General features: G+C 37.3%; 1 protein-coding gene across 1 annotated transcript; it reads left to right on the forward strand.

Annotated features, from left to right (window-relative positions):
* The first annotated feature begins 306 nt into the window (after window positions 1-306).
* Window positions 307-16261, forward strand: LOC141907474 (proliferation-associated protein 2G4-like). The gene is made up of 11 exons (XM_074797122.1): window positions 307-406; window positions 2294-2422; window positions 3935-4046; window positions 4689-4758; window positions 7399-7491; window positions 11518-11581; window positions 12493-12650; window positions 12994-13072; window positions 14135-14281; window positions 14666-14793; window positions 15464-16261. The coding sequence occupies exons 1-11, from the start codon at window positions 316-318 to the stop codon at window positions 15563-15565; spliced, it is 1173 nt and encodes a 390-aa protein (XP_074653223.1). The 5' UTR covers window positions 307-315; the 3' UTR covers window positions 15566-16261.
* Window positions 16262-17020: the final 759 nt, after the last annotated feature.

Genomic DNA, 17020 nt, shown 5'->3' on the forward strand with positions numbered 1-17020 from the left:
CTCTAATTTCAAAGCGGCTTCCCTTGGATTTGAAGACTAAGAGATTTTTTACTGTTCCGCATACGATTAACGAGATAACAATCCGAGGCGGACATTAAAAAAACGAATTTATCAGTATTTGCTAAAGTAGAAAATTATTTGCAATATGCTGACGACTTAGCCTAGTTATTATCAACAAGTCGCCTTCTGGTCTTCAGAGCCCTCGACCATAGTCCGGCGTCTTCGATCAATAAAACGAATTGGATTTCATTATGCCAGCCGACCCGTGGCGTATAGGATCGAATAGCGAGCTGCACTACACGTGAAGTTGAATTAATGGCCGCCGTCATGGACGATCATCCTGAATTAACCATCGCCGAAGACATCGTTGTCACCAAATATAAGATGGCTGGTGACATGGTGAACGGTAAAGTCGTTTTCGAATATTTTCGGAGTAATTTAACTGAGTAATTTTCTATGTCAGGGTCTGATATTTACGCGGCTATATGCGGTAAAAGAAAAGCCGGTTGGTATGAACTTGCCGCCATCCCATATGCTCCTCCGAACAATGCCCATAATTGTATTTCAGGGCATGGTTCTACCGAAATAATTATCTGACCCTGTTTAATTAAATGTCACTTTCCCATTTACTCTAGTCTAAGTGCACAGTTTTATTCAAACTTATTTTCACATAGGCCTAATGGTCATAAATTTTCTCCGGCCAGCTGGTGATAAATGTGATTGGTGATAAATTTATTTTTCAAATCACAGACACTCGCCGATGGGCTTGGGATTCAGTTCCTGGGGTTATTGATAGTGGATGTGTTTTGAAAGGTTATTCAGCATTAAATCGTCTTGCTTCTGATTGATTCGTTTAAGACGATAATGGCCACTTGCTCCACACATAACGACATCACTAAACACTAACAAACGGGTCCTCCTTAGTACCGAGATGAGGTAATTTACCGAGATGAACCGAGATGACATGAAATAAAGCATATTTATTTATTCCTTATCGATTTTAACACTTGAAATCATGTTATATCAGTAAGAAATACCTTCTAGAGTCATATTTTTCCGGATATTTTGTAAAAAAAATTTTGACTTCAAATACTTAATCTCGGTTAGCAATAAAATTTCATTGAATTTGATCGATCGACGATCTCATCTCGGTAAAGTTAAAAGTTATTTTTCTACAAAAATATCCGACAAAATATGTAAAATATGACTAGCAGGTATTTATTACTGATATAATATGATTTCAAGTGTTAAAATCGATAAGGAATAAATAAGTATGTTATAGGCCTATTTCATGTCATCTCGGTAAAATACGTCATCTCGGTAATAAGGAGGACCGCTAACAAACTTCTAGAATTAAAACTTTTATTTTGTATGATGCTTACTTGTAAAATTACACTTATGATATATCTTATTATACCATCCGACTGTGTGACTCTATCAATATGTGAAACGTCTTTTAATATATAAAAGGATATGTGATGAAGCATGAGCATATAGGAAAAACTTTACAGGCGTTCAGACGGCAAAACAAGGTCACAAGGCCACTAAGAATTCCCCTTCTATCTTTGCATTTAGAGGGATTTCTTAATCATGTCACTCAACAGCTGTAAGACATTCGGTGACCTAGTGTTGCTGTCTGAACGCCTGTTAAGTGTATATAATCAAAAACCCCAGGAACTGTATCCCAAGCCCATGTGCGAGTGCCTGTGATTGGACTCGGTAAAATTGCAGGGGCAAGTTGCTCAAAATTTGACTTTGAAGTTGGTTAAAGATAAATGGCGGATAAATACTATAGTAACAATGAACTTTTGATTATTATCCGTATTAAAAATCCCGATTGTGGCAATAAATTCAAATCAAATTGAAATTCTAGGTTTTTGGGCCTCTAAATGACTTCCGACCTTTCGGATTTTGCCGTTTTCATCCCTGTAGGGCCCCCTGACCTACAACTTTTACATCACAATGTGTTGAACTTCAGAAAATATTTTGCGATTGTGCAGTAGGCCTATAATTACTTGGAGGCCATTACTAAACTTACATAGGCCTATATATGAGCTAATTTATGTCTTTAGTTGTGTACTCTACATAGATATTTTTATTTCACATCTTTCTTTACATAAAATTTTTATATCTTATTTGGAACAATACGAATGAAGTTCGAATGAGTAAATCGCTTGCATTGTTTTAATTAATCCAATAACCAAAGTAGTGATTGCTAAAGCATGCTTTAGCTCTCCGGTTTAGATTTTGCATTTTTAACAACATCGAATGAATTTCATTTGGCTAATTGCAGGCATTCTGAAAGAGATCGTCAGCGAGTGCGTCGAAGGCAAAAATATCATTGACATATGTAAATTCGGAGACCGGCGTCTGCAAGAAGAAACGAGTAATGTGTTCAAAAAGGAAAAAGAGATGAAAAAGGGTTAGTAGATGATTTTGAATGCAGACCACTCTACCCTATCTAACAATGTGGTGCACAGCGAGTCATGTATGGGACATCTTGATTTTCGTTTGTATCTGGAAGATTGTGGTATTCTATTAATTAAGCAATCGCGATGAAAACATGTACAATTAGACTTGTAGTAAGCGGGATTGGTCGAAATTTGCCAATGTAAGCCCATTGCATACACAAAGTGCTTTCTTCAGATGGCTAGAGAATTTTGTTGATATTCACATATATATATAGGCCTATAAATACCCTGGATTTCCCGGCATGCTAAGAATAAAAAAAATCAATGCGTGCGAAGGTCCTGACACTGCAGCGCTCAGCCGCTGAATTCACTGAACCAGCGGCCTCAACTCATCAAGTTTCAATGCCCGTAGATAAACTTTTATTATGATCACCGAAATATTTTTCAAAAATTAGGTTACCAAATGGAAATAATTTAATGCTTGCTGAACTTTTGACAAGTGCAAATTATATAAATGAAAGAGCATCCCAGAAGGCTGGGAAAACGCATCTGAGCAACTACAAACAGAAAATTTTTCCAGGGGAGGGCCCCCAAAACCCCCTATCCTGATAAGTGCTCGCACCTTCAGTGTTCGTTCTTGCGTACATACCGCCCCTTAGAATTTTATTACTATGGAGAACACTGTAGTAGTATTTTCATAAAAAGACTCAACTTAATAACAAGAACTTTGCAATGCGTTGCAGATAAAGAATTGATAAAGCGAAAAACTTAAGAATTCAGAATTAAGTTTATCATTTTGATATAACTTTTTACCTTCTTGACTGTGGGACTCAAAATTAAGGGTCTTGATTTTGAGTCCCACAGTCAAGAACGTATGAAGTTATAAAGACTCGACTTTTCAAGCAAGCAATCCATTCTTAATAGGGAGGTAAAAGTTGCTCAATAATTATCTAATCACATGTCATGTTTCATAGTAATATTAATAGTCATTTATTCCTATAGCACCCGTTTTTCTGTGATACAATGTTCATCAGTGCTTTCTCCATTAAATTGCTATTATTGCCCCAGCCAATATAACTAACCATTTATCAGTCATCTCTCCGGGGGAAGTAACATCCTTGCGTCTTCTGGGCGCTCAGGTTTCATCTGTCAGTTTGGGTAGGCCCCTACCCATTTACTCCTGAAGAGAGGCAATGATAATAAGTGTCTTGCCGGGAAAGCCCATGACCTGGCTTCCCAGAGTCGAATGCTCTAACCACTCGCCCGTACCGCTCGCTTTCATATCTTTATTTCTCTAAAGTTGGATCGAAAAAAATTCCTGAATCAGACATGTTCTGGTAGTCTGATTTTTTCTTACTCCTGTGTTTTCTGGCTTATACATGTTTTACTCCAGTCAGTCACAGCATTGAGGACTATGATAACTAAGTTGGTGCCTCCAGGTGGACTTCCATCCATAGAATTTCTGGTTGGTTCATATGCTGGTCATTCGGCATTTTATTGATGAAAGTGTCTGTGTTTTGCAGGTATTGCTTTCCCAACATGCATTTCTGTGAATAATTGTATTTGTCACTACTCGCCTCTGGAGAGTGAAATCACGAAAGCCGTCGTGCTGAAAAAGGGAGATGTTGTCAAAATGTAAGTACACGATGGCCAAAATTTTATGTGCCGTGAAACTACAGTCAATGCCTGTTATAGGCCTACCGCCAAATTCACCTATCGCGTACAATATCCTTGTGCACAGTTCATTTGGTATTTATATGTAAGCAAATAGCTCATGTTATACCATATTCTCTCACCCTCCGCCATAACGCCACTGATATCCTAGAACATTCCTATTCAAACTTACAGAACGCATTCTCATACCGACAACGATCTTTCCAGCACGTTAGTATCGATACATTTGGTTCGGCAGTATCACACATATGCAATGTATTATTTTTTTTTTTGTTCTCAAAATTGAATAAGGACTTGAATGAACTGCCTTTCCTGAATTAAGGTTAACTGATGTTTAAGTCTGTATTTTGCGCGGAATAAAGAGGATTGTTAATAGAGTTCACAACTGGTCTTGTCATGTTTTTGGGATTTGTATTCTTAAAATAGATAATCCTGCCTTCGTGATGTAGGATGAAGCTGAATTTTTATCGCTTACGAAAGTTTTGACAATATCAGTATAATTTATTCCCCGCTGAGCCAGTTGAACCTACCTGACATCTCATTAATTGTGAATTATATATATTTTGGTGAACTGGATGCATGTATTACTATCTTATTTTGCAGTGATTTTGGTGCTCATATCGATGGTTTTCCCGCTATGGTCGCACATACACTGGTTGTCGGAGCATCTAAGGTAATGATCAGGGTTGCCACTTGCCTCGAAAACTCAGGAAAATGGGATAATGTTATTGACATCTCTATGAATACACACTTCATAACATTTTAAACCTAAAATATTTTCTCTGATTCTGATTCTCTGATTGGAATTTTGTCTACTCACATGGAAAAATTCAAGGGATTTGTAAATGGGTGGATGGTCACAAATGTTATAATTGTCCCCCCCCCCTGCTAAATCTGTATAATTTTCGATTGAGATTAATTTGGCATCAAAATTATGTTTTATTTTGGCAACATTATTTTCGCCTCTTGCCAGTGGACGCATTGTTTGTGGTTCTATCTCATTCGATATAGCCTAGATGACGAAGACTATGATTTTTCAGTTGATCAGTTGACGATGATTTTGTTCCGTACGCACTTGGTATGTGTCTGAATTTGTTACAGACTCAAAGGCTGACTTAACGAAAGTGACTCAGTGAATGAATGAGTGAATGTCTGATTCTTCTGAATCTTACAAGTTATATACAATCAGACGGACGTGTGACAGACCGGCAAGTGACAGGCGACAGACAAACTGGACATTGTTTAATCCATTTGTGGGACATCTGTCTAAGCTAAGATTTGTTAATAACAAAGCAAAGAAATGAGCAGATATAAGCCGCGTTCACACTCGATTCGGCACTTAAGTACCGTAGGTCACTGGTGCTGAATTCACCAAAATATGGCGCTTACACTGCCAGTTACGTTCACACTACGAGTCGGCAATAGTAGTCACCCAGTGTGCCAATAGAGGGGATTGTAATGAGTGTTTAGTGTTTTGTACTACGAGGATGTTACACGGCTAGCTAAGCGCCGAATCTGCATTCACACTACAGAAATTACGCGGCCATCTCAGTTCCGTACTGAGATCGGGTTTTTGGCGCAGAATGGCATTCCGCGCTTATTAAGCCGCCAATTTCAGTAAGGAACTGAATAGGCCTCGAAAAATTTCCTAGTGTGAACGCTTAGTACCGTACTGAAATCCTAGTGTGACCGCAGCTGTAGTTGAGATAAAAAAATACGACTTTAGATACAATAGTATGAAAGGAGAAAAGGCTTTGTTATATTTACCTACCAGTACTTATTGAGGATCAAAAACTTGAACTTGAATTTATAACTATATCCAGATTAGACAGAATTCTGGGTTATGCAGGGATTACTGTGTGCACCCATTTCAAAGTTGAACTGATTTTTTGACTTACAGCATTCGAGGTTAAATGGAGTCTAGTTATTTGTATGGATACAGTATCTTCTATACCCCTCAACGAAGTGTCCACGGGTTTTGATAAGTCTTAGAAAGTTTTGGAAAAATGGGAATTTTTTTTCCAGGCCCTGGAAAAACTATGGAAATTTCGTTTTTCTTTCTATGGCTATGGAAAGGGTATGGAAAATCAGAAAAATGACCTCAAAATAAAAATGATCTTCAATTTTGAATTATAGGCTATAGGCCTATGCCAATAGTCACCACTAAGAATTTTGATAACAAAAAGGAGTTGTCATTTACCAGGTAACAGCTTGTCTATAGCCACTATGCATTTGAGAACAATATGAAAACACTTTGTGAATGGTCATGATAATGACCACTAATTATTTTTGAATGGTAATTTGGTTACAATATAGACTAGTAATTAGTGCATATGAAAAGTGTGCAAGTTATGCCTATTGAAGGACAGGACCTGCCCTTTTCGTATCTAGACTAAATTATAATGATGTTGCTTTGTTTACACCAGGGAAGGGATCCCACCTCCCTGTTAACACTTATTATTCTTGGTTATTAACTTAAAACTGTGAAGACTGGCTTTACTGTGTTGCGAATGACTGTCATTCTGCGTGATCTGTCTGTTTAAAAACATATGATATTACAGTCAACCCCGCATAAGTCGTCATCGAATTAGTCGTATCATCACATCTCTCGTATAATTATTTTGGTCCCAATTTTTTTCTTCTTTAAACCTTATGAAATTATGCTTATAACTCGTACGTCATAAGTCGTATTTTCACGTAAGTGGTATCAATTTTAGAAGCCAAATCGTCTGATTCCATTAAAAATACCTTGCGTAAGTCGTAGCCCGATATGCCGGCAGCAGATAAAAATACGCTACAATATTGTCTGTGTAAGTGTTTAGACAGTTACAACGTAACTTTCTTGCGAAGTTTTCTGCGTGGTGCAAGTAGCTGAGGGTAAATTTCGGCGATATACGATCTTCACTCTCAGCTCAGGATACAATCGGAAACATGAGGAACCATGCTAAAATTTGTGGGTCGTATATATTGTATTTTTACGTCTTATTCGCGGAATTCATATAAAAGTGCGACTTATAGATACCTCGTAAAAATACGGCTTACCCGTGACTCGTACATGATGTAAGTCATTGATAAATCGTCAGTCCAAGTGCTACGACTTATGCGGGGTTGACTTCTAATATGGGTGAAGGAGCAGTGAGAATTAGTCACATGCAAGGCCAGAAACACACAACTTGATTGAGAAAAAACATGTGTGGTTTGTCATAGATTCAGACCCATTCCAACCAGGGGGGAACCCTAAAGCTGTGTTGTATTAGACTTGAATGATATTACAAGCTTTTGATCCTGTATAATGATATTTCTTTTATTTCAGGATAATAAAGTAACTGGACGTAAAGCAGATGTGATAATGGCTGCCTACTATGCTAGTGAAGTTGCACTGAGATTGATCGTACCTCCAAACGACGTAAGTTTTTGGCGAACCGTAGTTTTCCTATGCAAACGCTCTGGTGAAGCAGTTTTCATTGAAAATAAGTAGAGTACCTGTGTGGGTGTGTTTACAAGGCACAATCATTGGCTGCTGAACCAAAAGTGTTGGAGATTTTTGGTGTCTTGGTATTGTTTAATGACCTCTTGAGCCCACAAAAATTACATAGTGATCGAGTTATTTTTAGGGGACTTATTCTTGAAAACACGTCAAAACCTGCTTTTTAGCACTAAGTAATGGCACGTTTTTACATATGACAATTTACATACTTGGAATTGAAATATATAGAAGTTCAATCCTTCCTGAAAGTGTTGCCATTTTTTGGCCACCAGTAGGCTGAGCCTATTACTACACAAATGGAGCGAATTTAAATGACTACGTTTCCAGAGCAAAGGCTCTTTAACTGTGCAACTGAGCATATATTCATACAAATCTTTCATTAAAGCATCAACATTCTCCAAACTCTACGTAGCTGAATTTTGCAAGAGGGCCTCGTTAATATTTATATGAGCTTTTTCACGAATAGCTGATTGCAAAAATATTGGTTTTGAAAAGCCAATCAGAAAGCAAAGACTCCTCTATGATTGGCTTAGCCGTAGAAATCAGCAGGTGATCACGTGAACCCGCGGTATCGTCTACCGTTTTACTTCCGGGTTTTATTTAAAGATCTAAAGTTCGATTTCAGTGAAAGCTTTAGTTGATTTGGTTTTTGGGAGGAATATTTTTATTAGCACTACAGATTGACCATTGTGCAAAGTCCGGGAAAAATAGCTTTTTCTCTAATCAGATAGATGACTTTGATATGCTAATTGGCCATGTGCTCAAGCTACAAATTCAATCAAATTTTATTCTGCAAAAAATATCAAATAAAATTCAATTTTGTTTTATTGAACAAATTTCAGAAAATTAAATTCTATTCCACATTAAAATCAATAAGACCAAGGGAAAAGATTAATCTGAGGTATTCGTTCCTGCCAACTCCAGTCGCTGTCTGTGCTACTTATTAATTAGTGTAAATTATTAGGTATTAACTCTAGAGCTGGGAGTGTATTTTGACAAACTAGAAACCCTCTTCAACCCTCAACCCTCTTCAACATTTCAACCCTCAGAATGCATCATCATCTGCCATTTTATGAAAAGCTGACAGGCTGGCCATAGTGCCCCTTGGGGCTCTTGTTTGTGCGACTCATCTTGATGTACTTTTTGACCTACAGGCCCTCACTTAATAAGCCCCAAAATTTTCTCGCTCCTATTTATCTGAGTTGACCTTGTTACCTGAGCTACAATGAATGTGATTGGCTGTTTGTGGGATATACGGGAAATTCCGGGAATATCGGCGCTTCTGATGTACTCAATGTATATCAATCGATGATTCTGCGTTATTTATTTGGTAAAAATGAAAAATAGATTAGCAAAAAATATTTGTTAACAACGACCTCCCACCGCCAACCAGTCGCATTTGTTCTCTGCTGTAATCAGTGTGTCTGTGGATGTGACAAGTTAAAAATAAAAGTATTAGTAGTGTTAGGAGTGGACAATTATAATTTGCACGAATCATGCCGGTATTACAAACATACAATATTGTATTGACAATTGAAATGAAAAAAACACAAATGTAACGCAAAATCAAAATATCTGAAAAAATTCAGATATAACTGAAAATTTATGATATTGTCTGACACGGTGTTGTCAGGTCTGTATCACTATTGTACTACGGAAATCTGTGCGAAGCGATCAATCTACACGTGTTTTTAAAAGAAAAACAAACAGGAGTCTGGGAAACGTGCGCCGTGCATGCATTTTAATTCAAATATATAGATTCATATTGCCGCGCGCGTTATAAATATGCATGTTTTTTATACAGTGAAAATAAGCTTTTTGAATGAAATATACTTGATCATAGATTTTCATCAAAGTTGTCGTATTAAAAGGTCTTTGAAAGTGATAGACATTGCTATGTTGAGTCTGTTGATCTTATTGCACTATAACCGGCCATATCTTACTCTAGAGTTTAAGGTAATAACAAATCGATCTAAAGTATTTGTTCCTGCCTACCACTGTCTGAGGCTTCAACCTCACCGTACTGCTCAGGGCACTAGGTGAACAAATCTGCATAATTAAAAGATCAGTAGAATGAATAATGTAATGGCCTATGTTATCATGAATATTGTAAAAGAAACTGGACCGCAAGAGCACAGGACGTTTGGTCCTCTAGTTTCACTTCATGTGATGAGTTGAATGATGAGTTTGTACCGAATCATGCGTGTCATCTGACCACTGATTGTGTAACTAGTGAAACCATGTGGATATCAATGTTCTGTTGATTGAAATGTGATAACTACTTATTCATCAGCTAATATGATCATTGGGCTTCTCTGACAACCACCTAATCCTACATCCTTCCTCGGCAGGGAATCGAACCTGATGGTATCGCTAGACTTGGCCATGGCATGAATGCCTGTCACTGGGTTTGTACGAGCCACCAAATAAAAAAAGATCAGAACAAAATCTACCAATCTAAATAAACAACAGGGTCAATCCCTATTTTAAGATTAAAAAACTTAATTTCTATGGACTTTCGCTTTAGTTGATCATTGCAATTGTGTGTCAAGTTGAATGATGAGTTAGTACCAAATCATGCGTGTCATCTGACCACTGATCGTGGATCTAGTAAAACCATGTGGATATCAATGTTCTGTTGATTGAAATGTGATTACTTCTTATTCATCAGCTAATATGATCATTGGGCTTCTCTGATGACCACCAAACCCCTATGGATTATAGTATTATTGCTTTAATTTTTTTTTGAATGAATCATAACTTAACTTTCTGATGATATTCAAACCTGGCAATGTTCATGGAAAAGATGTCGGTATCACTGTATGTTTTAAGTCATAGCGTCAGTTGGGATTACCACCACTCTCCCACATTTGTGTGTCAAGTTGAATGATGAGTTAGTACCAAATCATGCATGTCATATGACCTCTGATCGTGTATCTAGTAAAACCATGTGGATATCAACGTTCTGTTGATTGAAATGTGATAACTACTTATTCATCAGCTAATATGATCATTGGGCTTCTCTGATGACCACCCAGCCCTTATGGATTATAGTATTATTGCTTAAATTGTTTTTTATGTGAATCATGAATCTATGTTCCCATAATATTCTAACCTGACAACATTCATGGACATGGAATAGGTGTCGGTGGCTCTGTATGTTTATACCCCCTGCAACGAAGTGTGGGGGAGGGGTATCGTGGAGTCGCGTCGTCCGTTGTCCATCTGTAGACACAATCTTGTCCAGATATCTCTTAAACTACTGGCTCTCTCTTCTTGTTACTTTACCCATATGTTTGTCTGGATATGAAGTTGTCCATGTGCATTTTATTTTTGTAAATCCAAGATGACCGATTGGTGGCCATTTTTGTTTTCTTAAATGCTTAATACATGAAAAAGATGATGTTAGCCTAAACTTCTAAATGAAACAGATTTGATAATGAAAATGTGTTGCAGATGGAATGCTACGCCTTTGTGCAAAGTTTCAAGGTCACATGATATTCCATGTGACAACCAGGGGGTGTTCGATACATAAAAAGTGATCACCTTGTAGATGTAGACAAAACATATTAAGTTATGTCTCCCTGGTGGGGATTGGTGCTCGTGAGTTTTCCACCCATATTGAAAATGTTGGTTATGGTCCATCATGAATGCAAGGGCAGCCATCTTGAATTTCTAGTTTGCACAATTAAGGAGACGAGTAGTACCCTATAGATTAACTATTTATTTGACGCCTGAGCTTTCGCTAGAAGCTTCATCAGGCGAATGAAACTGTTTGCACAATCAGCCTTTAACTCTTACAAAGTGGAGGAAAGTATTGGTGGGGGGGAGGTATTTAAAGCTGCAAGGTGTAACTCTAGTCTGTTATGGTGTAAGTAGGTATAACCATTATAGAAACTCCACGTCTGGTTAAGATCATATAAAGAGTGATTGTTTTCATTGTAGAACTACAAAGTAACGGATGCCATTCAAAAAGTTGCAGAAGAATTTAGCTGTAAACCGATTGAGGGTAAGTTTTCTTTTGGTCCACCACTGAGCATTTCAAACCACATCCGAAGTGAACCCCTAATTTAATTTGGTCACCTGAGGGCGTTAAATAGCCGAATAACTTAATATTTTCGTATTGTTTTGGTACCTAGGCATATTTTTTGACCAAATTTTTGCAAAACACAGCTTATGACATTTTCTATGATTGTGGTGAGTTTCAAGGTCATTGGTTTCTTAATATTTCTTTACTGAAACTAACGATCTTTTCCGACCTTTCAGTTTCACTTCCATCATTCTTGAAAACTAGCCCGTTTTCATCCCTGCTAAGAGCTCTTCGTAAAATTGTGTGTTTTCTCATGGTTCGTTCAGAGTAGCGACCAATGCATGTATTTATTTCTGACAGTGATCTGACCTACATTCTACAGTATTATTTTCATTCATATATTCAATAGTATTCATTCATTCATGCTGCTCACTCGCTCATTGATCTATTCATCATGAAGCAGAAACTGCACACAGCGTTCGAAAAAAAGTGATCGAATTCTATCGAATGTCCTTATCAAGAATAGGAAAAAAAATCTGTTGGCTAAAATCCTGTTTATTGACGTTAAATCCCAATAATCATTCAGACACAATTAAGTGTATTAAGCCTTTTAACACTTTTCTTTAAAAAAACTTGTGAACATCGATCTGGTCGGACATCGTTCACCTTGGATAATTTCCCATGGTCCTCAGAGATTGAGGTAACCGGAGTCTACTTAATTATCCAAGTGGGTGCTGTCCCTAATACACTAGTTGTGAAATGTGTACAAGTGTGGTATTGCCTGTTAGTTCTGTGTGATGTTTTGGCTGCCCTGTTGTGTTGATGGGAATCCTGTGATTATTAAACTTGTGGTTCTTGTTATTTTGATATTATTCTTTTCCTTTTCTCAGGAATGCTTTCGTATCAGTTACAGCAGCACACAATCGATGGAGAAAAAGCAATCATTCAGAATCCAACTGAAAACCAACGAAAAGACCACGAAAAAAAAGAATTCGAGTTGCATGAAGTTTACGCGCTTGACATGCTGATCAGTACTGGGGAAGGACGGGTAAGAAAGAGTTTGTTTTTTATGGTACAGGTATCACTGCCTTAATCCGTTCTGTTGGGAGCTTAATTTGTCTGCTGAAATTTGGCAGTTATCCAATCGTTGTGTCTGGCATCATATGCACCAGTGATCATTACGGTCACTAGGAAGATTAACTACCATTCAAAGTATAAGGGTATCTTATTTCCTGACACACTGGATGAAATATCTTGCGAGATCAGTGGGTGCTCGTCTGTTTTCTATGGAATACTTTACATTGTAATGAATTAGTTTCATGTCATTTCAACATCATCAAAACTTTTGACATATTGTCATGTTACTGTTGTTTGTCCATTTATTTTATCAGGGAAAAGAAATGGAAAGCAAAACTACTGTTTACAAAAGACGTAATGAGACATATAGTTTAAAGATGAAAGCTGCCAGGAGTAAGTTAAATATAAAACCATTTCAGTTTCGGCATCATTGACATTAATTAATACCTGTGTGTAGCAATCTGCTGTCTGGATTTCACTATAGAAACCGGGTAATTCGAATCATTTCCAACTGAAAAAATTAATGCAATGTTTGTTAAATCTAATTTAATTAACAGCATATTTTATGTTTGTGCATTTGCTTAGATTGACTAAGTAATGTCTAAATTGCATTTCAATCTGGTTTAAGCTGAATCGAATTAGCCTCTGTATTTGACTGCATTTCTTGTTCTTCCTAATTTCTTTATTAAGACTCTTCCCATATGGTTTCACCCTGAACATTTTTAAGCCACGTTTACGCTTGCTTCTAAGACCCTGATATCCATGCTGCAGATTGATACATGGAACAGCTAACCATCTTAACTTAGGACACGAAAGATCCAGTAGGACTGTTGGTAAAACTACTTTGATATAAATATATTACTTCTTAAGTGTAGATGCTACTCACTGTAAACGTTGGTTTTCGTTGAATCCGGATACATCGAAACCCGGGTTCAACACGCTTATGTAGACATGGTTTAAGTATATCCAGAGTTAAGTCATTAAAATGATTTTAATTTAGTAATTTCCTGGATATGAATCTACATTATTCCATTACCATTCTATGCTTCAGTATTCATAAGTTGGATCTTTATTTGAAAATATGGGATATCGACAAATCCAAATTCTGGAATTCCTCGTTTGATGGTGCTAGTCAGAACTGGAAATTGGAAGCTAAATCCGTCATGTTTTAGTTCATTTTCAATAAAGATCTCTCGCTTCAAGTTTTTAATGAGCGTTTTTTACTTACTATGTATCGTCATGATTAATCCTTCAAATATGATATCCTACTGCGCCATCAAACGAGTAATTCCAGAACTTGAATTTGTCGATATTCGGTTTATTGGGATTCTGGAGGCTATATAATCTAGTCGATTGCAAAATGACATTTGCTACCAGTGAGTCAGTGAGTCATGCCATCTGGTGAAAACGTTTCTTGTTCCAAATTGTGTAAACAATCATCTTTGTTTTTATTAGATTTCTTCAGTGAAGTAACCAATAAATTTTCATTCATGCCATTTACGCTGAGGGCTTGTGAGGATGAAAAGAAGGCTCGTTTGGGTGTAGTAGAATGTGTAAACCATCATCTTCTTGAACCATTCAATGTTCTATATGAAAAAGATAGTAAGTATTTACCACATTGAAGTTACATGTTATAGATCTGTACCGGGTATTTTACCCTTTGGTCACCACGTTGAGTTGATTTAAACCTGTTCTGTATTTACTATTCCAACCTAAACATCGGTCAGTTTTTCTACATATTTAATTAACAGAGATCAAAATATTTGTTAATGTGCTGTGCTGAGCCAAATATGTGATACCAGCCAATTGATTCAGCCCTTTTATCACTCTGGTGGTGACAAAAGTAGTTTATGGCCGATCTTGCGTATGGTTATCAGCTGCATCATGACATTCAGGAATCAGTTGAAACATGTTCGGATACATCTACGAAAGACTCTGTCGCGCAAACATGATATCTTAGTAAATTATGGATTGATCAATTTACAGATGAATTCGTGGCACAGTTTAAATTCACGGTATTGTTGATGCCTAATGGACCAATGAAAATAACTGGTTTAAAATTTGACAGTGATTTGTATGAATCGGAACACAGCGTACAACAAGAGGAGTTAAAGGTAAACAGAAAGGGGATAACTACACCTAAAAATCTTGGTAGTGTATCAGTGTTCGATATAGAGGGATGTAGTGGCCGGTATTGAGGTTGTCTTCTGTTATCAACTCTGTCTATTGAACACTGCTGTCCTATAATGTTGTCACCATGATTTTGTTAATAAGTTAACAGGTTACGGACCATTGTGCTGGTTACTGTTTATGACGCAAGTACATTAGTGGTCGGAACTTTTCGTAGCAGTGGCCTAGCAAATAAATGGGCTTTGAGATAACTCGAATCAGCTCTTGATTCCTTTAGGTTTGTTTCCTCAAACAATGATCCAATGATCTTAGGAACACAACCAAACCAAGCCTACTACAGTGATGATGTTAATTCTAAGCTTTTTCGTAGTTAGGCCTATGCCTGTCTCTGTTCTTATGGGGGTAATGTTGTCACCTGTGTCCAGCCGATTGTGCGTATCATTTGAATACTCCCAAAATGGTTATTTTCGTGAAAAATATTGAAGAAAGAGTTACACAGTATCATTATTTGCAATTGTATTCAAAATGTTGCATAACATGATTCAAGGGAGGGGCTCCTAGAGTGTTAACGTCCATTTCTAGTGGGTTGACTTGATTAGAACTTAGGGCTGTCAGCTCAGATTAGGAAATGATAGAACTCGTTTTCAATTACAGACAATTTTGGCAACGTCCGTCAGTCGGAAATCAGCGAAGAATAAGAAAAAGAAGGCGGAGAAAGCAATGCTGAGTAAGACGAGCGAACCAGCGAAAGCATGATTCTGATATTAAGCTTTATTCGATAAATTGGGGAAGTGAATACACGCAGTTTAAACTTCTAAAACCTAGTAACTTCTGTTGAGTGATGCCAATGAATGGTTTATGGCCTGGTGGCCTGGGACTGTAGAAACTGTGCTAAAATTTTGTTGGGATAATAGTGGACTCCACTTAACATTGGTTTTAATCTAGGAAGAAGGCCAAATACTGATAACATATGATATATGGACTTTGGTTTTACTCAATTCTGTGCTGCTCGAATTCTGAATTTCGAAGCGATCTGGCTTAATCTGATCATGATTAATGGGGGTCCATTTTTGGTTCATTTGCCAATGACAGTTAATGCTTGTTGCTTGTTTGTTGTTGGGGCAAATGATGGATTATGCATCGTAAAAGTACATTGAATTAGAAATACAAGTGTTGGGACTAAGAAATAGAGACTACCTCAGTAATAAGTAAAGCCAGTTGACTGCGCCAAAACCGAGGATTCAGTGATCAGAAAGAGCTTTACTTAATACCTTGTATGTATCAGTATGTATTTGGTCCACTATATATTCCTTCATATAAAGCATATTGCTTGAAATGAAATGTTGTCTTATTGTCATGGCAACCTATTTGGCGTGTATTCACTTTTTCGACCAGCTCAAAAATATTATTTTGGTTTAAAATTTGAGACAATAAACATTAAAAAAAGAAAAACGATAATTTTTTTGAACTTTTTATTTAGAATTTCCAGTATACTGCAGGGCCCGGTTTTTGATGGGTTTCGTCGTCAGACGTTTCTTTATGACACAATTTAAGCTGTTTGCGTGAACCGATTTTTCTGTAAATTGGCACATATATTCTGTACTTAGTGTAGATGGTGCAGATTGGTTTATATTTGATTCTGATGTTTATAAGTGCTCAAATTTGGTTATAAAACAATCAACATTGCTCGTTAGTTCAAGCCGCTGTAGCGCGTTACTACGGCGATGCTCAATACACTCGTGTGTGTTTAACACTCAACCAGCTTGTACATGGAGATATGATACTCTCATACAGCACGCGCGCGCTGATCTAGTCTAACGCCTCGCGCGCGATATTTCAGCGCCAATGCCGAGAGACTGGGGAGTGCTCCGGACACTTCGCAGTGAAGACTTTTGGAATTTGGATAAGGCGGGATCATTCTTTGCAGTTTCAGACAGTCGCTTCCCTTTACGTAAAAAAAACCAGCGTAAACTAATTGGCCAGCTGAGATTTCCGCCCTGTTTTCACAGTTTAACTACATATTTCCACAAAACAAACTAGGCATTTTGTCGAATACAGTTTATTTTGTTTGAAAAAAAAAAACATTTAAATGTGACAGGTCGTAAATTCCTACTTGAGGTTTCCCTGTGTCACAAGTTAATTGGGCTCCTGGAGATTAGAGTAGCGGACGAAACAGCTCGTCGAACATGCAGCGCAAAGAAGGACCTGCGA

Source organism: Tubulanus polymorphus, chromosome 6 (assembly GCF_964204645.1).
Source record: "Tubulanus polymorphus chromosome 6, tnTubPoly1.2, whole genome shotgun sequence".
Classification (NCBI taxonomy): domain Eukaryota; kingdom Metazoa; phylum Nemertea; class Palaeonemertea; order Tubulaniformes; family Tubulanidae; genus Tubulanus; species Tubulanus polymorphus.

Excerpts from the sequence above, each read along its gene's own strand:
- LOC141907474 (XM_074797122.1), top strand. The coding sequence starts at position 316 with ATGGCCGCCGTCATGGACGATCATCCTGAATTAACCATCGCCGAAGAC. Across the intron at positions 2,423-3,934 it reads GGAAAAAGAGATGAAAAAGG|GTATTGCTTTCCCAACATGC; the intron begins GTTAGTAGATGA and ends TGTGTTTTGCAG. Across the intron at positions 4,759-7,398 it reads TGGTTGTCGGAGCATCTAAG|GATAATAAAGTAACTGGACG; the intron begins GTAATGATCAGG and ends CTTTTATTTCAG.